The sequence below is a fragment of the Marmota flaviventris genome, chromosome 6 (assembly GCF_047511675.1).
Source record: "Marmota flaviventris isolate mMarFla1 chromosome 6, mMarFla1.hap1, whole genome shotgun sequence".
Taxonomy (NCBI): Eukaryota; Metazoa; Chordata; class Mammalia; order Rodentia; family Sciuridae; genus Marmota; species Marmota flaviventris.
In genome coordinates, this window is record NC_092503.1 from 45,750,682 (window position 1) to 45,771,786 (window position 21,105).

A 21,105-nucleotide genomic window follows, 5' to 3' on the forward strand; every position below is an offset into this window, starting at 1 on the left:
GTGTTCAGTAGGTAGTTTGATATTTGAATTGGTAAGGGATCTTGGCTGAAAATGCGAATTTTTAGCTCTGGTCTGTGGATAGTAGTTGAAGTCAAGATCATTGAAATTACCTAGGAAAAATACACAAAATAAGAGGTGGCTCATGTTACAATACTACACAATCCAGAATTATTGAGGCTTTGGATTACAAAGGAGGAGTGCAGTAAATAAGTGATATGGATAATTACAGAAAAGTCTTCACATTAAAAAAAATTAATAATATCTTTTTGGCTGTGTTCTTTACCTAACTTTAAGCTTTTCCGAGATGCACTGGTTTCTGATATCACAATTATCACAATTGACTGGATTTCAAGACATCTCTACTTTGTGAAAGAATCACAAGATGGAATCCAAATATTTGATGTGGATCTTGAACACAAGGTGAAGTATCCCAGGGAGCTGAAGATGTGCAAAAGGAATTCAACAATAATTTCTTTTTCTGTATCTCCTCTTTTAAGGTATGTTATCTTATCTTTTTCTGTTGTGATGAAACCAATGTCAACATATTTAATGTAATGTTTTTTGGCTTAATATTAGAAAACGAGATGTTTAGCATTCTTGGTTCATTACATTAACTTAGAGTCCATAATTTTACATATGAGCTCATAACCACAAATACGTAATTTTAATCCATACAGAAAATTTGACTAACCTAAAGTTAGGCTAATTACCAGGAGGAAACCAGTAGTAGAGTTTTGTACTAATGGATCTAATAATATCATAAGTTGGTAAGGACACAAAGAGGACTGAGACAGTGACAGATGATCAGGAACAGGTGTACAACAGGTGTCACATAGCAAAAGCTACCCTGGGCTCAGCCATCTTGGCTTAATTAATGTCTTCATCAAATGAATTTTAAGGTCTCTATTCAGCGACTGAATAGCAATTTTCCAGGTTGGAAAGGCATATTTTTATTTGTGCCCTTAAAAGTTTAGGCTATTCTCAAATTAGATTGTTCACTAGGATACTAGTATTAAGAATAGGAACAAATGAAGAAAATAATGGAGATGGGTATAATGAAAAATTAGAAAATTTACAGCCATTAATGGCATGTAAGTCACTTGGACTATAAGCACCTAAGTTAATTATGCACCAAGGCTTTAGTTGTAAATATACTTGTTGAAAAATCATTGGAAATGGTATGAGTTGGACTTCTTGTGTCTTCCCCAGCTCATAACATTATTAGACTCTTGGACATGCTCTCTCCTAAGGTTGCATTTGTCCTCCAATTATACAAATGATTGATCTTCATTAGAAACTACTATTTGAAATTATATACTTTGCTCATTAACTTGGAGGGACTTTTTTTCCCCCCCTGTAGTCGCTTGTATTGGACAGAAGTTTCCTATTTGGGCCCTCAGATGTTCTACTACAGTATTATCAATCACACCTTGCACCGCATTCTGCAACCCACAGCCACAAACAAACAAAATGGAAGAAGTCAATGTTCCTGTAATGTGACTGAATTTGAGTTAAGTGGAGTGATGACTATTGATACCTCTGAACTAGAGAAGCCACAAATATACTTTGCTAAAGGGCAAGAGATCTGGGCCATGGATCTGGAAGGATGTCAGTGTTGGAGAATTGTCATGGTGCCTGCCATGCTTGGTAATATACTGACGTGTGCACATAGATCTTCACCAGTAGCAGGAACTCTTCCTGTCCCATTAAGAAGAGCTTGCATTCCACATATACTTAAAGGAATATGCTTATGGTATTTGCTCTGGATTATGCCAACTGTTGTAGAATTCAAATCAAGTTGTATACAGGGAAATTGTATGTAGGCATTCACATAATTTTCTAAATCAGTGTTTTAAAAAGATCTGTAATTAACAATAGACTTAAAATTTAACAAACTTAACTATATATTCTAAACATGCTACTAAATGCATGCCCCATTTAATCTTCTAATTCTTAGGTGAGGTAGGAACTGATATCTTCATTTTACAGATGAGAAAACTTAGGCTGAGAAAGGAAGTTCCAGGGTCACAGTTAATAGAGAAGTCAAAACAGGGCCAACTACAATAGCCATGGTCTTACCAGCACCCTACTCTATTTCCTCTTTGACTCCACTTTCAGTTGAGTCGGTCAATATGCGGCATCTATCTGTTGAAATTCAGACTTACAGAGGAAATGTTTGAAAGTCTAAAATGATTTGGGAAGTCTCCTAATTAGGAGTAACTCCATCAGAAAAAAATAGACTCTAGCCCATATGCTGTTAACAGTCTTCTCTTCATTGTCCAATATAGAAATCACAGGTGACATGTGATGATTTAAATTTAAATGAATTAAAATTTAAGATATTAAGCATTTACTCCCTTAGTTCTACTACCCACATTTCAAGTGCTTCAAAAGCCAGAAATGGTTAGTGGCCACTGTACTGGACAATGTGGGCATAAAACCTTTCCATTGTCACTGAAAAGTTCTCTCGGGTAATGCTGGAATATAAAGTTAAAAGTTTTGACATTAAAAACGTGTGTGTGTGGTGGGGATTGTTATTGTACATTTGGTTTTATAGACATGTCTCCCAGAGTCTTTTAGAAACAATTCTATATACTCTCAGTAGGATTAAAAGTAGAGATGATGTTTTGAATTTCTCTTCTTGTTTCTGCTTTTTGTGACAGACTCTTTCTTTGATCAAAGGAATTATACTACTTTGAGCACTTTTTTTCCCACACCTCTACCTTGGCCTTACATGTCCGTAGTTTAGCAAGTCTACTTTTAGCAAAAATAATACCAAATTAGTTTAGAGAAAACCCTCCCCTGGATATCTGATCAAGTTCTTCATCCCTACTCTTGATATATAGGCTCTGGCTGATTTTTAGCAAGAATCCTGTTAGGCTAGTGTATCAAGAATCTTCTTACCCTTGATGTCTCCTCAGTAATTTTCCTCCCACTAACTCCCTAGTTCTAGTTGGCTATAAATACCTACCTATCTTTGTTGTATTGCAACATCTGTCTTCCCTATTACAATATTGTGCTAGTCTTAAAAATGTATTTCTTATTTTAACAAGTGTCAGAAAAATCTTTTCTCTAAAATCAGATACACAAGGATTATCCAGTAAGCCCTTATATAGATAAAGAACAGTCTTTCATAAATTCACGATTAGAATTCATAATCCTAAAATCAGAAAATTAGATGCCTTTAAAGATTATTTAGCTGTCATGTTGAAAGAAAGCCCCTCTATAAAAATAACCTTTATTGAACACAGGTTTATAAAAAAATTACTACTTTATAAGAAAATCTATTTTGGAACAATTCTGAAATTAGATTTTTTTTCCTGATATTTAGCCAAAACCTTTTCTCCATTTCTTCACTGATTTTAATCTATAAATTTATAAAAAATAAATTAGTCACTTTTTACTTGATTGCCATTTAACTATGTAGAGATGGTGTCATAGTCCATTCTAAACATTTTTTTTAGAAGAAAAGTGTATATCTATATGTATATCTATAACTACTCTTCAGTGACGTAGCTTCTAGAACTTTCTTTGCCTTAGTTATCTTCCTGTTGTTTAATTCCAGTTAATTAAATGTCACCCCATAATAATATGTTGTCCTTTTAACATGTCCCGATCAGTGCAGGGGGACTCTGACTTCCTAGGTCTTCTTATTGAAGATAAAAGTAGCATCAAATCTTTGAGTTTTCTAATGTTTAAAAAACTGATAGTTTTTTTTCACATAAACTGTTAGTAAACCAGGTCTCTTTTATTTGTTAATTTATAGGGTTTATTTTAAACTTGAATTTAGGATTTTATGTTTGTTTCTACTATATTTCAATTCATTTCCTGATTCTGTTGTGATACTTTAGAATTTCAAGGTAGTAACTGAACCTACTGGTGACAGTGATAATTGTGTATTATCTGCAAATATCTTTAATATGTTTATCATGCATTCATTCCAAACTATGGATAAAAAACATTGAGTAAAGCACTGAGCCTTGGGCCTATTACTGTTACAGATTGCTATTGTTCGACTTGGAGTAGCATAAATGGTTTTAAATCCTGGCTCTGACCTTAATTAACTATGGCTCTGAGTATATTATTTAAGTCCTACAAATCTCAGTATACATTTTCACAAAATGAAGCTGATAATAATAGCATTTACCTAATTTATTGACTTTATGTGAAGCTAAAATGAGAGAATACGTCATTTAGCCAAGTAGTATAAAAGTATTTTTTTTTTAATATTGAGAAATAGAAAGACTCAAAACTTAGCACTTACAGGAAAAGTTTAGAGTAGAAAACTAAAGAAATGTATGATTTGTTCTTTATGTTTTTATTCAGCAGAAAAGACACTGGCTAGCCTAACTGTGGGTGGGAAATTTATATATTGGATCATCACAACAAAAGAAAACACCCAGATTTATCAAGCAAAGAAAAGAACTGGGGCCATCCTCTCCCAGGTGGAGGCCCGAAGGAGTAAATGTATCTTGGCTTACAGTTCAGTTATGCAGCCTTTTCCAGGTAAGAAAGTCACAATCAGCTTGTCTCCTCCTCTAGGGCTGTCCTTCTAGTCACTTTGTTATACTCTCAACTGTGTTCCAAACCAATCAGTCTTTAGGTTTGCCCTGGTCACAAATTACCTCTGTGTGTTTGCACAGCTTGGGTTGCAGAGTCAACTTTAGATGTGGGAAACCTCTAACCTGAATTGTCTCTATTTTTTTCTCTTTTCAATCACAAAATTTCTCTTATTTCTGTCTTTTTTCTACTTTACTGATATTTTCGGATTCTCAGTGGTGTGTAAAAGCATTTCATAAAGTCCCAGTTATTTTTCAAGGTAAAGTGCTATATTTGTTGTAGTATGATGTAGTATGCATTATATATTGAAGTGTTATGTGCTAATATGTTGGGGTAATATATAGTGCCATTTAATATGTGTAAATTGGTGTTGCCATTTTTACTTAAGTCTCTCTCTCTCTCTCTCTCTCTCTCTCTCTCCCCCCTCCCCTTTTTCTTTCTCTCCTTTTCTGTTCTGCTAGGAATTAAATCCAGGGCCTCATGCATGCTAGGCAAGTGCTCTACTACTGAGCTGTAGCCCCAACTTTTTATCTTTTTTTTAAAGGTGTCACTGATGAAATTTTTAGTGTTGTTCCTCTAGTCCTACTTTTCCCATGACCTCTTTGAATTTATGGAATTATTTATAGGAATGTATGTATCATATTAAAGCGGAACTAAATATTTTCTATTGGGAGTAAAAGTAAACTTTTAAAAAGCTGAAAACCAACAAACAGAAACAAAAACTGCATTGCATCATCTCCAGTGACATTCAAATCTCAAGCAGTTTGAGTTTTGTTTTTTTTAATCAAATTCTCCTTGCCATTAAGGTTCAGGTGTCTTCCTCAATTAAGCATAAAGCTCTCTTAGAGAGTAACAAAAATGAATGAAATAACCTTCCTGTGCTTAAATATATTGTTTTAAAATATGTAAGTTGAAAAAATGTAAGAATTAATAAATAGGTTTACTTCATATTTTGGTGAAATAATTCACTTTTTACTATAAGAATACTAAGAGATTTAAAATGTTTATGGGACTTATGGTTTCTGACCCAGCATTTTAGAAGCTTGAAAGGTACCATTCTTCCTTAATAGTGAGTAAAAGACTCCCACCTTAGAATTCCATTGATCTCGTCTGTCTGGATAAAACTACAATCAATAGTACTTCCTATTCCATTCTACCTTATACTGGTGAAAAGGGAAGCTGAAAGCCATTTCAACCAGTTTCAGTAAGTAAAAAGCAAATGGAAGACTCAACTCTTTTTAGATCTATAAGAAAAATGAGGTCGCAGCCCCACAAACTGGAAAGAAAGATGGTAAAAGTAGAGAACTGCAATTTACTGGAGGAAAAATCCTTAAGAAAAAAACCTTGTGGGAACTAGTGCCAAGGGTAAGGAATTCTGAACTAGAACTGATGAATTGCTAGATACTTCATGGATTACTCTGAGAGTTAAAAAACTCCAGGGGCATTTAGTTGGGGAAGCTCCCACACTTATTCTGAGTTTTCTCTCTAGGAACTTGACCTGGTTCTCACAGTGAAGATCTTAGCACATCTCCTTGTGTTGCCAGCAGGAGGAAGGGAAAAGGAATTGTTTCAAAATACACTAGAGCATTCTATTCTTCTTAACAAGCTTGGCTCTTAAGAGAAACTATTTAGCCACAGTCTAACATTCTGGGTTTTTATCAGAATATAATTTACCTTGGAAAATGGAAGTACTCAATTCAGCCCACTTTAGCCATGCAATTTCATTTAAGAGTATGGACTAAGAAGAACTTGTAAAGCCCACAGTCCAGAGGCACCAAAGTCTGAAACCTAATCTAGGACAATGAAAAGCCTTCTCTACTTCCTCAAAATCACATTACTAAAAGTCTACTTATAGCAATTTATTTTACACAGTACATCAAGTCTTACTATCAAGAAAAAAAAATTAAAAGTCATAAAATACAGATTGAAGATACAGTGAGAGTCAGAATGATACTCAGATGGCAGGGATGTTGGAATTATCAGACTGTGAATTTTAAAAGCTATAATTAAAATGCTAACAGTTTTAATGAACAAAATAATCAGTTACAAGAGCAGATGATCATTGTAAACAAAAAGATGGAAATTCTAAGAAAAAAAGAAAAGAAATGCCAGGAGATAAAAAAATAAAAATACTGTAACAGAGTGAAGAATGCCTTTGAAGGGCTTATTAATAGACTGGACAGGGTGCTGAGGAAAGAAACTCTGAGCTTGAAGCGTTCTCAATAGAAACCCCCAAAACAGAGCCGTTCAAGAGGGCAGATTAGAGGAAGACTGCATTTCCAGTTGCTCTGTGGTTTGAATTCAAGCAGTGGGAATATTGTTTCTCATCAAGGTGGGTGAAAGAGGGAATTCACTGAAATTCAATATCAGACAGATTTAGAGACTCACAAATTCAGATGCATTACATGAAGAACAAGAAAGCCTACATCGGAGAGAACCAATTGTGGCAGCAGAGGCAATGCTGGTTCACCGAAGAGGGGAGGAGCAATATAAACAGAGAGAAACACAATAGATAAATCGAGCACAGAAAAACATGTAGATCAGAAAATCAGCCTGCACTTAGCTGATCCAGAGGCCGCATGGTTAAGTGTTTGTGAAGTTCTCTGTGTTTCTTAACTGGAAAGTGGAGAGCTGAGGCAGGAGCACCTTGAGGAGGCTACACTGCAGCTTGCTGCTGCAGAAACCTGGGAGATCCTAGCAAACATACTGTCCTGAGAAGCTCCTATGATGGGGCCTAGGGTCTGCCTAGCAGAACATGATTAAAACAGGGACAGAGATTGTACTTGGGGTGGGGATGAGAATTCAAGACAGAAAAATAGAGGGGAATACAACCTGCTTTCCTTTGAGTCTGGTGGCTATTATGACCAGCTGAAGAGGATCTAGAAACTGAACAGGCCAGTGTGAACACACTCCTGGTGTAAGCCTGAGAAAGTTGTGTTCATGGGCGCAGGGTGTGTAAGACCTGTGGAGAGTTGTCTCCCCTGCCCTGTGAGTAGAACTCTTGGAAGTTCCTTAGATCTAGACTCTGAGCAGAGATCTTCATCTCCTTTTCCTTAGGGATGTGTTGATATAGTCTCTCCAGAACAGGTATCACTCAACAAAGTCCCTAAGGCCTGAGTTGAGGTAAGCCTCAGCCACCAGAATTCCCATCTTAGAACTCCCCAGCAATCCCACCCGGGGAGTCCATTTAGGTTCTTGACAAAACTCCAATCAATAGTACTTCCCATTCCATTCTTACTCTGGTGAGAAGGGGGAGTTGAAAGCTATTTCAACCAATTTCAGTTTTAGGCTCCTTCAACCGGCAACACAAAGAGAGGAAGAAATCAACAGTCTCTACCCCTTGTGCTTCCCCTTCCTTAGTGCATAACCCAAGAAGAAATGGAAAGAAGGACAATTGGGTACAAGCAGTGACCATCCATCCTTGTTAACAATTATGACCACCTCAGTGAAGACATTTCTTTCATTTTTCTTTAAGAATATTTTTTCTTTTCTTTTTCCTACTGTTGCTCGTGTGTGTGTGTGTGTGTGTGTGTTGCTGTGCTGCTTGGTTTGTGGATATATATATATATATACACATAAAAATACATATATGGATATATATATATATATCCATATATGTATTTTTTAATTTTTTCCTCATTTTTAGCATTTTTAAAATATTATTTTTCCTTGTCTTTTGAGGATTATGGCTTTTTGTTTTCTTACTTATTTTTGTTTTGCTTTGTTTTTGTTTGTCTCTCTTTCTCTCTGTTCTTCTCTTGCTGACAGTAAAATTCTCCTATTTTTGCTTCCTCTTTCTTTTTACTTTGTTCTATTTTTCCTCTTCCTTCTAATTTATGTCCACCACTTGCTACATCACTTCTGTATTCTCTCTGTTTACATTTGAACATTCTGAACTTTCTTTTACCCTCCCATAACATTTTCTTTTCTTTTAATGAACAGTATTTTTACCATCTTTTAGAACTATTTGATTTATATAACTCCTGCCCCCACCATTCATGTGGATGCATTTATTAGTACTATGCATCACATAGTTGACACTTGTTGTTTACTTTAAGGCGAGATTATTTCATAGCTATTTATCATTTTTGCTATTGGCAATTGCTGACCTTACCATTTCTGTTTCTGTGGTAATTAATGTTATAGATGTAGGCACAGGACATTTTTACTTGTTTGCTTTGGTTGTTGCTATTGTTTGTTTTCCCCTGTATCTTGAAGTTCTGGGAATCTACAGAGACACTACAAGTTCACAGAGTAGAAACTCTACTGCTGAAATAAACTCAGTCAAGTGACAATGCACCTTACCCCACAAACAAATTAACCACACTCAGACTTCACTGATAGTTTAATACAAAGAATAAACAAGACAAAAAACCCAGACTAACAATCAGGCCCCAAGTAGGTTCTACTTGTGGCCATTCAATCCTATAGCAAAAACAGAATTAACAAAAAGATTTGGATGACACATGTATGAGGGGTTTTAATCTAGATCATTTTAGAATACTTTGGCAAAAGAAGATTATGTCCTAAAAAAGCACACACACAAGAGTGAAAGAGAACGCCATCTCAACAGATACCTAAAACCCAATACAGGAATACAAGAAAGATGAAAAAACAAGGTAGCATGACACCTCCCAAAGTTCATAATTCACCAACAATTGACTCCAAAGATATTGAAGTGGATGAAATATCAGATAATTAATTCAGATGAATTATTATAAAAATGATCAGTGATTTCCAAGAGCACACAGAGAACAACTGAATGAATTAAGGAGTCAGTTCAGGATATAAAAGATAAATTCAATAAGGAGATAGAGATATTTAAAAAGAACCAAACAGAGAGACTTTGGAGATGAAAGGCATAATAAATCAAATTAAGTGTTCAGTTGAAAGTCTCTCTAGTAGACTAGACCATGCTGAAGACACAAGTTCTTGGAGCAGGTCTTGAACATTCAGACAGTACAAAAGAAAAGAAAATAAGTAACAATACCAGAATACACAAGACATCTGGAAACAAGAAACCAAATTTTAAGAACCATTGGAATTGAAGAGTGTGATGCAGGCTAATGGCAGAGATAATCTCTTCAGGGAAATAATAAAATTTCTAAACCTTGGTAATGAAGTGGACATCCAGATACAAGATGCATTTAGAACTCCAAATAAACAACAACAACAAAAACAAACAAACAAAAACACTCCACAACATATTATAACTAAAATGCCTCACAAACAGACAAGGATAGAATTTTAAAAAGCCTCAAGAGAAAAATGTCAGTTCACTTTTAGAAACAAGACAATCAAAATCACTTTTGATTTCTCAGCACAAACTCTAAAATCTAGTAGGATAGGAATAATGTGTTCCAAGCCCCCAAAGAACTCAACATTGTTATAACCATCAAAGCTATCCTTCAAAATCAAAGATGGAATAAAAACCTTCCAAGATAAACAGAAACTAAAAGAATGCATGACTCCTAACCAGCACTACAGAAAATAACATATACTTCGCACAGAAGGAAAAAACAACAAACAACCAAACCCAGAACTCACAAATCAACATATCTCATTTGAAGAGTAACTAGGAAAATGAGAAACAGGACCAATTTAAACATTAGAAATAAATAAAAATTGCAGAAATTAATACATATTTCTCTATATGAACCTTGAATGTAAATGCTTTTACCTCTCTAATTAAAAGACAGGATGGCAGAATGGATTTTAAAAAAAAAGATCTCACCATATGTTGTTTGCAACACTGAGAGCGCCACAGGCTGAAAATGAAAAGATAGAAATTAACATATCATGTGAATAGAGTCCCAAAATAAGCAGGAACAGTTACTCACATATCTAGCAACACATACTTCAAGCCAAAATTAATTAGAAGAGAAAAAGAAGGTCACTTTATACTGGTGGAGAGAACAATCTAGTAAAAAGATATAAAGATAGTAACTATTTATGCCCCACACTTTGGTACGCCTGAATATACAAAACACACACTATTTGTATTATAGACTCAAATAGACCCCAGTACAATAGTATGGGTAATGTTAGCACACTTCTCTCATGAATGGATAGGTCTTTCAGACATAAACTCAGTAAAGACTCTTCAGATCTCTCTCTCTCTCTCTCTCTCTCTCTCTCTCTCTCTCTCTATATATATATATATATATATATATATATATATATATATATCAATTTGGCTTAATAGACATTTATAGAACATTTTATCCCCAAACAGCCAAATACACATTCTTTTCAGCTACTCGTGGAACTTTCTCCAAAACAGACCATATTTTAGGCCACAAAGCAACTCTTAACAAATAAAAAAATTGATATCATACCCTGTGTCTTATCTGATCATAATGGAATAAAAATAGAAATCAACACACACACACACACACACACACACACACACACACAAAGTACAGAAACTGTATAAACACATGGATATTAACCAATGCATTTCTGAATAATGAATGATGAATAGATCAGTTTTCTAAGAAAACATAACAATCCTTAATGTATATATGTCAAAAATCCATGTGACAAAAACTGATAGAATCACAAAGGAAGATAGATGACCTAATATTACAGTTGCAGACATCAGTCTTCATCTATTAGAAATGAATGGATCTAGGAAGAAAATCAGCAAGTATAGATTTAAATATAGCAACACCATCAATTAATTGGATATAATGGACATTTATTGACTACATTCAACAGCAGCAGAATATACATTCTTCTCAAACTCACATTCAATATTCATCAAGATCAAACACACTCTCGGCTATAAAACATACTTTTGACAAATTTAAAAGAACAGAAATCACACAATATCTATTCTCACACTATAAGGGAATTAAACTAGAAATCAATAACAGAGTGATGGTTGGAGATTAAAAAATGCATTTCTAAATAATGTACAAGCCAAAGAAGAAATCTCAAGGGAAATGCTGAAATGTTTTCAACTAAATGAAAATAAAAACACAACCTACACAAAATTTGTGAGAATCAGGAAAAAGCTGTGCTTAATGGAAAATTTGTAGGATCAAATGTCTATTTTAGAGAAGAAAAGAGATTTGGAAAAACAATAGCTTTCCAACTTAAGAAACTAAGAAGAGAAAATTTAATCCAAAATAAGTAGGAGAAACAAAATAAAAAGAATTAGAGCAGAAAACAAGAAATAAATACAAGAAATCCATTAAATCAAAAGTCAATTTTTCAGGAAAATAAAATGATTGATAAACCTCTAACCAGGCTAAGAAAAAGAGAGGACCCAAATTACTAATATCAGAAATAAATGAGGGAGGGAACATTATTATAGATCCTTTTAATGCTAAAAGGATAACCAAGGAATATTATGCAGGACTATGCCCACAAATTTAATAACCTAGATGAAATGGACCAATTCCTTTAAAGACACAATCTGTTGAAACACACAGGAATAAACAGACAATTTGAATAGGATTATATCTCTTAAAGAGGTTGAATCAATAATAACTGAAAACAGAAGCACCAGACCCAGTTAGTTTCAATAGTGAATTCTACCAAACATTTAAGAAAGAAGATAAAAAAATAAAATAAAATACAAAAATAAAAGAAAAAGAAGTTAAACCATTCCCCACTATTTATTTCAAAAGATAGAAATGGAGAATTCTTTCATGTATATTATAGAATGAGTTTATTGTTTGAAGTCAGCATTACCCTCACACTAAAACCAGACAAAAGAAAACTTCAGATAAATATCTCTCTTGAATATTAATGGAAAATCCTTAAAAAAGTGTTAGAAAATTAACTCTAATGATATATAAAACAAACATATGACACAAATAGGATTTATCCCATTTATTCAAATCTGATATTTGAAAATCCCCTCTTGCTCCTTCTTTTCAACCCAGCATGCAATAAAACAAGAAAACAAAATAAAAACCAAACTGATTAGAGAGGAAAAGATAATTCTGACAAGATCACCTATGCAGAAAATCTGAAAGATTTGGTTAAAAAAAAGTTTCAAGAATTAGTATGTGATTTTATGAAGTTTGCAGGACATTATATGAAAATATAAGTTTTGTTTTCCTCTGCAGCAAACAAGTGAAATTTGAAATTAAAAGCATTACTATTTACATTAACATACCCCAAAATGAAATACTTGGGTAAAAATCTAACAAAATATATATAAGAGATACATGAAGAAAACTATTAAACTTTGATAAAAGTAATCAAAGGAGGATTAAAGAAATGTTAGAGATATTCTTTGTTCATGTCCTGCAAGACTCAATGTTGTCAAGATGGCACATCTTCCAATTTGGTCCATAGATTCAATGCAATCCCATTAAAATTCCATCCATTTATTTTGTGGATAGATAAACTGAATCTAAAGCTTATTTGGTATGGTAAAAGACCTGGACTAGCAACAATAATGAAGGGGAAGAACATAGTTGAAAGATTGACACTACTCACCTTCAAGTCTTTCTATAAAGCTAAAGTAATCAAGACACTGTGGTATTGGTGCAAGAATAGGCAAATAAATCAGGAACAGAGAACCCAGATAATAGACACACATAAATATGATCAAGTGATTTTTGACAAGAGGCAGAAGCAATGCAGTGGAGAACTGATGGTCTTTTAAACAAACTGCTTGAACAACTGGATTTCCACAAGCAAAAAGATGACTGTGGACATAAACTTTATACCCTTCATGAAAATTAACTCAGAATAGATCATAGACCTTAAGGTAAAATATTTAGAGCTAAAAAGAAATGAGCTATGAAGTTATGAAAAGACACGAAGAAAAGCTATATACATAGAAATGAAAGAAGTCAATCTGGAAAGCTGCATAGTGTATGATTACAACTGTATGTTTTTACTGGAAAAGTAAAAACTATAGCAACAGTAATAACATCAGTGCTGGCTAGGGGTGAGGGAGGAAGAGATAGACAGTACAGAGGATTTTTAGGACAATAAAACTACTATCTACCCATGGTATCTCTAATGGGGGAGGCTGTGCATGTGTGGGGACATATACTGGGAAATCTTTGTACTTTCCTTGCAATCATACAGTGAACCTAAAACTGCACTCAATAATAAAGTCTATTTTAAAAAGTACATGTGATATCTGTTTGAAGTTGAATAACACGTGCCACACACACACACACACACACACACACACACACACCTACACTTAAACAGTCTTAAATGTAACATGAATTTTTATTACTAGGACTCATTAAAATAAGATTAATATAATGATGTATTATTTTCTTTGGAAAAAAAAAAGCATCAACTTTGTTTTGCTACTTTCCTGGTACATAATTAAGGGTACTTTATCTCCATCTGCTGGAAATTTTAAGCAATTACCAGTTCCTTTGCTCCTTTTGAGCTTGAGGCATTTCATATCTTCAAAATGTATGGGATTAAAAAAGCAGAAGAGCAGGTGCGGTGGTGCATGCCTATAATCCCAGTGTCTCAGGAGACTGAGACAGGAGGATTTGAGTTCAAAGCCAGCCTTAGCTATGGTGTGGTGCTTAGCAACTCAGTGAGACCCTATCTCTAAATAAAATAAAAATAGGGCTGGGGATGTGGTTCAGTGGTTGAGCGTCCCTGAATTCAATCCCTGTTACAAAGAAAATGAACAGGAATTACTTGTTTTCTGGTCCTGAATGACATTTACAACACTTCAGTATGTACCACCATGTTTTAGAACAAAAATTTTTAAATGACAAAAATAGCCATCACCTTTGAAACATTATTACTCTGGTGGCTAACATGAATATCCCATTCCCCGATTAGACCAGAAATCAGCACAAATGAATAAGTACTATTGTATAAATATTAATTGAATTGGATAATGGATCATTTTGTAACTTTTATAAAGTTATCTTTCTTTGAATCCCCATGCCTTCCAATTGTTCTCAAAGTTAAGTTCACAGATTTCTTACATATCCCCTATTCCTGGAAATTTTTGAGATAGTTTTAACTTTACACACTCTTTTCTGCATTTTGGGAGTTGTATTTGAAATCCCCAGATCAGGCTAGCATTAGTTCCTCTGGTTTTTAATAGCTTATGATGAAGATAATAATAACTACCATTTATTAAAAATCCCCACAATGTTTAGAGATAAAGCAATATATAAGTATCTATGGAATAGATAATCACCCATTTACAGAATAGCTAGAGTAACCTTCCCAAGGTCAAAAAGTTAGGAAGTGAAGGAGCAGTCTTGATCAAGTTATTGGCACTTAAACACTCCCCTCACCCCCCTCATTTTCTTATTGAATGTAAAGGATGCATTTTATATTTTGATAACACAAATTCATAGATATTGACAGCATTTATTAAGTACCCAATATATGCCAAGCACCATCCTGGGGACAAAGATAAATTACATACAATTTTAGTCCAAGAAACATCACATTCTAGTGGTCAAGAAATAAAACACCAAAAGGAAAAATAAAACACCAAAAGGAAAAGCAAAACAAAGCAAATGTGGCTAGTTCTATGGTGGAAGAATATAAGGGGTGTGGTGGGAACAGAAGAGAGAGACTCTCAACTGAATGAGGGTACAGACAGGGCTTCCCAGGAGAGATGAGAGATGATGTAGGAACTGAGCACAAAGTAAGGGTTCCTAGTTGGGGAAGTTCCTTCCAAACTGAGGAGACAGCCAATATGAAGGACTCTCTGGGTGGAAGTTCATCACTGATCCATACTATTTATAATGTGATTGGGTTGAAGAATGACTTTGCATAATCAGATATAGGGTAGAACAGAGGCCAGGAGCCAGATTACAAAGTGCCATGGATCATTAGTCAAACAGTTAGCTAACTCTTTATATAAAATCTTATTTGGAGTTATTTGCATTTGTGTTGTCTTTATCACACTGTATTTTTAGGTGGCATTTTATGTCTTAATCAAAATTTACATATTAATCAAAGTGGCTGGATTAGAAGCTGCATTCAGCTGCAAGTTATGGAAACATGTTTTGTTTTTTTTTTTTTTTTGGTGGTGCTGGGGATTGAACCCAGGGCTTTGTGCATGTGAGGCAAGCACTCTACCAACTGAATTATATTCCCAGCTGGAAACATGATATTTTTAGGCTTCTACTGAGTTTGCAATGGAGTTGTGCCACACTGCACTGGTCAAGAGCATATCATTCCCATTCCCACTGTAGTCTCCATGAATGGTGCTTCCCAGAGTTATTCAGGGTATAGCATGTTTGGTTGTATGTGGTGTTCAGGCAGCAATGCTATCAAGCACCTGGACTTCTGTCTTTCCACAGATTTCTTTAGCATGAATTTTAGTCAGTTCTTACAAAATAGCTGTTGCTCCTCTAGGTATCATATCTGCATCCTGGTCAGGGAGAACGTGAAGGGCAGGGGCATGTAACAGCATGCCTGCTCTTTATTGTGATGGAGATAACTGCTGCTCTGGATGACCAATAGAGCAGACGCCCATCTTCCATCTGAAGGGTTAGAGTGTGCCAGATCTTGCCCAGGCTGCTACTGAGATTCAGAAACTGAGTTTTCCCTCTGGGCATGCCACCTTAAACAACTTTATATGGGTGAGTTTCAAGAAAAGGAGGATGATATTGGGTAGAATCTAGCAGTGTCTGCCATACACAGTATTGAGATGGAGCCTTTTTTGTTTCTTCAAAGAGAACATTATTTCCAAAGCATTTTCATGCTTATCCTTCCTAACAAAAGTTATGTATATTCTACAAATTTCTTTCTAACCTTTGATATTACCCTTAATGCTAAATAAGACTGCTGTTTCTCTTCTACATATATCTCATTTTTGTTTTCTTTTTATTTTAGATAAAGCATTTCTGTCTATAGCTTCAGATATTTCAGGACCAACTATACTTAATGCCACTAACACCAGTCTCACAATCAGATTACCTCCAGCCAAGACAAATCTTACTTGGTATGGCATCACCAGTCCTACACCAACATACCTGGTTTACTATACAGAAGTTAATGGCAGGAAAAACAGCTCTGACCTCGTGTATAAAATGCTGGTAAGATTAGAGCTAATGGCTTTGGGCTTTGCACAAGATGCCTTTTTAAAATTTAAAACTATTAACTATAGTGAAGCATTTCCCATATACAACTTCTTACTGTGGATGATTCATCAAAACAATGTATTGTCTGGGAATAAGTTAGGTTACTTGGAAATGTGTTAATTCTGGCCAGTTGATGGATTGTCATAGTAATAGTTTCCTGAGTGTCCTGAAAAATGGGGTTTGCTCCCTCCCTGATTATTCACCCCCAAAGAGTGACAGAGACTTGATTTTGTGGTCTACACAGTAGATTGAAGATTGAGGAGTAACAAATGAATTGGACAGAAAGAATATTGCCATATATGCTTCTTTTCCATAGCATTTATCTAATATAAACTTGTACTTAATATTTATGTCTATATATCCTACATATTATGAAATGCAGTGATCTGAGGAATTATGTCTGTTTTTAAATTACCATTGTATCCTTAGCAGTTGCATAAGAGTTGGCACTGTGCAGGCATTTGGTAAATATTTCTTGAATGAATGAATTGATAGGCAATATTTATTCCATAATTGGCATTAGTGTTTCAATAGTTCTAGTGATGACATTATACATACCCAATATGTATAATTGCTTCGTGCTTGGCTTGGTTTAACCAGTTCAAGAGGTCAAAGTGATCCTCTTCTATTGGACATTCAAAACTGTCTGCTCTGCCATTCATACACGATTCTTTGTTACTTTTTTTGTTTTGTGTTCTAATCTTTTTTTTTTTTTACACATTTTAAAAAGTTGTTTCAGAAAGAGATTGAATTATTTGGCTGATCAAAATTGGGCTTTGAACAGATTTCTGTTATTGGAGTTAGTCTTATTGTCTTCACTTTGACTAAGATGGGTTCTCAATCTTGGCTTTACCTCACACAATTCTATCAGGATATCTGTGGGTGAAACACAGATATAGTATTTTCTTAAAATTTCTTAGATGATTCCAAAGCATAATCAAAATTGAGAATCATTAAGGGATGTCTTTTTACCCTCTTAAAATTTATTTTTAAGAATGATTAGATTACTGTATTTACTTTTATTCCTCCTGCTGAATTTCTAATGTCATACTTATGAAATAGTTTCCTATGTGAAATGAGTTGTTTCACAAAATGACAATCACTGGCATTTATTTGTGGAAATATTAACTCAGGTCTTTGTAGATTGGGATGTGGCATTATCATGAACAATCCAGAATTAAAAATAAATCAGCTTTTTTATCTTTGTGTAAATAATTTCTGCTTGTTTATATAAAATATAAGAATCAGATATTGATTTTTGAATTAATTTCAGGAGTCTCAGGAGAATATAGCTGTTATTGAAAATTTACAACCATTTTCAACATATACGATACATACAGCTGTAAGGAATTATTATTTGGATCCTTTGGAACATTTACCTCTGGGGAAAAAAATTTCAGGAAAAACTAAAAGTGGAGGTGAGTGTGGGTTTCTATAGGTGAGTAGTGAACTTGGTGTGGGTTTCTAGAGCGAAATTTTATGATGTGTATGTTTATGTTTTTCTTGATCTAAATGCTAATCAATAATTATTATGTGAGCCTTTTTAAGTTTAATAAGGAAAATGAATTTGTAGAAAATGTTTTGATAACTTGGACCTTATTTTAACCACTGAAGAAGATGATAACCCATCAAAATGGAAAGCAGTCAGGAGGTGAAACATCAAAATCAATAGTGCTCCACAAAGAAACTCATTCTTTGGTCTCACCACACAGTGTCGCTCTCTTTCCATGTATTCATAGCTCTCTGTACACATGAGACAGGAAAACCAAGACTTCTTTTCAATGTGTATTGCACTGAGCCCACTGAGATTTAAAGTCACATAACATCTCTACCTTAAAGACAAAAAGTCTATAATCCAAAAAAGTGTTCTAAGAGGTGATGATCATTTTTTTTTCAGATATTCTGATGATTTTCACAAAAGTCATCCAAATTGGGTAATTCATGAAGGGTCCTATCCTTGAGCTGGAGTCAGGTAAAGTTGTAGTCATTGGGAGAAAGAGGCAAGAGGCTTTTAGGCAGCCTGCTAACTTACCATTATGTAATAGACTGACTTTCCTTCTGGACACTGTTAGTCATTCTGCTCTTATGACACGATCCTCAACCAAGACTTCCTCTCTTGTTTGCACCTTTCCATGCTGTTGCAACATCCCTTATCCTTCATTGCTATTTATTTCAGTGCCAGAGGCAGTTTGGCTCATTAACACAACCGTGCTGTCAGACACCAGCCTCCTTGTATCTTGGAGAGAATCTCACAAGCCAAATGGACCTGAAGAGTCAGTCCGCTATCAACTGGAAATCTCACATCTGGCCCTAATTCCTGAGACTCCTCTAAGACAAAGTGAATTTCCAAGTGCCAGGCTTTGTCTCCTAGTCACTACACTGTCTGGTGGACAACAATATGTGTTAAAGGTACAGAGAGTATGGGGCACTTTTTATTGCCATTTTACAGCACAAAATTTTGAAAAGCAGCTGTTTTTCTTTTCTTTTCTTTTTAATAAAGGTTCTGGCCTGCCATTCCAAGGAAATGTGGTGTGCTGAAAGTCATCCTGTCACTGTCAAAATGTTTGACACACCAGAGAAACCGTATGCCTTGGTCCCAGAAAACACGAGTTTGCAGTTAGATTGGAAGGCTCCACCTGATGTTAGCCTCATTAGATTTTGGTTTGAACTCCAGAAGGTAGACTTTTAATTTAAATCTTGGAGAGAACTATTAATCATTAAGTCACCCATCCCATTCAAATCTGGGAAAAAGAACAGCAGACAAGGACCTCTTGGGTCCAGTCCTCATGACTTTCAGGCAATGATTTTTTTAAAAAAAATTGAATTGGTACATTATAATTACATATAATAGTGAGATTCATTATGTCATATTCATATGTACACATAATTTGCTCAATCTCTTTCCCCAGTATATTCCCTTTCCCTCCCTACCTCTCCCTGATCTACTTGCTCTAGTCTACTGACCTCCCTTTTATTGTTATTATTATTATTATTATCTTAATTAGTGCATTATGATTATCTGTGTATGTGGAACTCAACATGGCAATCTATACATGGACATAACCTAATTTGGTAGATTTTGCTTTCCAGTCCTTCCCATGTCCTCCTCTCCTCCCTTCTGCTTGATTTTCTTCCTCAATATTATTGGTTTTCCTTCCATTTTCATGAGATCCTCCCCTCCATTTTTTAAAAATATTTTTTTCTCTAACTTTTGCATTGGAAAGAAATATTTCAATTTTTTTTAGACATCAGAAATTTATTAGTTGCTCAAAACATTACATTGATCTTGACATATCGTATATCATACATTTGTTTCAAATGGGGTATTTTAAATTTTTAATTTATGAGTTAGCCTTATTTTACTTAGCATGATGTTTTCCAGTTCCATCCATTTACTAGCAAATGACAATTTCCTTCTTTCTTATAGCTGAGTAAAACTCCTTTGTGTATATATACCACATTTTATTTATCCATTTGTCTGTTTACAGCCACCTAGACTGGTTTCATAACTTGGGGATTATGCATTGTGCTGCTATAAATATTGGTATGCACATCTTACTATAGTATGCTGATTTTAGTTCTTTTGGATAAATACCAATGAATGGGATAGCTGGGTCATATGGTAGTTCCATTTCTCCTCTTTTGAGAAATCTCCATACCATTTTCCAAAGTGGTTGTACAATTTAAAGTCCCACAATGTATAAGTTTACCTTTTTGCCCCTGTTCTTTTTTTTTTTTGGGGGGGGGGTGAGTATTGGGGATTGAACTCAGGGGCACTTGGCCATGTTTTTGCCCATGTTCTTGACACCAACTATTGTTTTTTGTTTTCTTGATGGTTGCCATTCTAATTGGGGGAAAAATCTCAATGTTGTTTTGATTCACATTTCTCTGATCACCAAGAATATTGAACATTTTTTCATATATTTGTTGATCATTAGTATTTTTTTGAGAAATGTCTGCTTAGTTCATCTGCCCATTTTTTTTGATTGAGTTATTTTTTTTGTATTAAGTTTTTATAGTTCTTTATATACTCTGGATATTAATCTCCTGTCAGAAGAGTAGCTGGCAAAGATTTTCTCCTAATTCTCTAGGTTAAATTGTATTCTTTGCTGTGCAGAAGCTTTTTAATTTGTAACCATTCCACTTATTGATTCTTGGTTTTATTTCCCCATAAAATACCAATGAAATTCTTCACAGAACTAGAAAAAAAGTCATTAAGTTCATATGGAAGAATAAAAGATTCACAATAGACAAGACAATACTGAGAAATAATAGTGATATTGGTGACATTATATAATACCTGATCTCAAATTATACTACAGAGCTACCGTAACAATAACAGCATTGTATTGACATGGAAACAGGCATGAAGACCAGTGGAATGGAAGACACACAGACTAGTCTACATAGATACAGTCATCTGATCCTTGACAAAGTTGCCAGAAACATGTTGGAGAAAATATAGCTTTTTAAACAAATATTATAGTAT

At 34.6% G+C, this 21,105-nt stretch overlaps 1 protein-coding gene across 3 annotated transcripts in view; it reads left to right on the forward strand.

Annotated features, from left to right (window-relative positions):
• The window catches only part of Ros1 (ROS proto-oncogene 1, receptor tyrosine kinase), a 124,072-nt gene that overhangs the window by 65,976 nt on the left and 36,991 nt on the right, over positions 1-21,105 (forward strand). For 2 of the 3 annotated variants that reach the window (XM_034637013.2, XM_027953036.2), the window contains 7 exons: positions 295-497; positions 1,361-1,647; positions 4,327-4,506; positions 16,369-16,571; positions 17,890-18,034; positions 18,793-19,025; positions 19,117-19,293. In XM_034637013.2, the coding sequence (XP_034492904.2) occupies positions 295-497; positions 1,361-1,647; positions 4,327-4,506; positions 16,369-16,571; positions 17,890-18,034; positions 18,793-19,025; positions 19,117-19,293 (1,428 nt within the window). The remainder of the gene's footprint in view (positions 1-294; positions 498-1,360; positions 1,648-4,326; positions 4,507-16,368; positions 16,572-17,889; positions 18,035-18,792; positions 19,026-19,116; positions 19,294-21,105) is intronic. The other variant, XM_027953037.2, reaches the window with a different exon arrangement.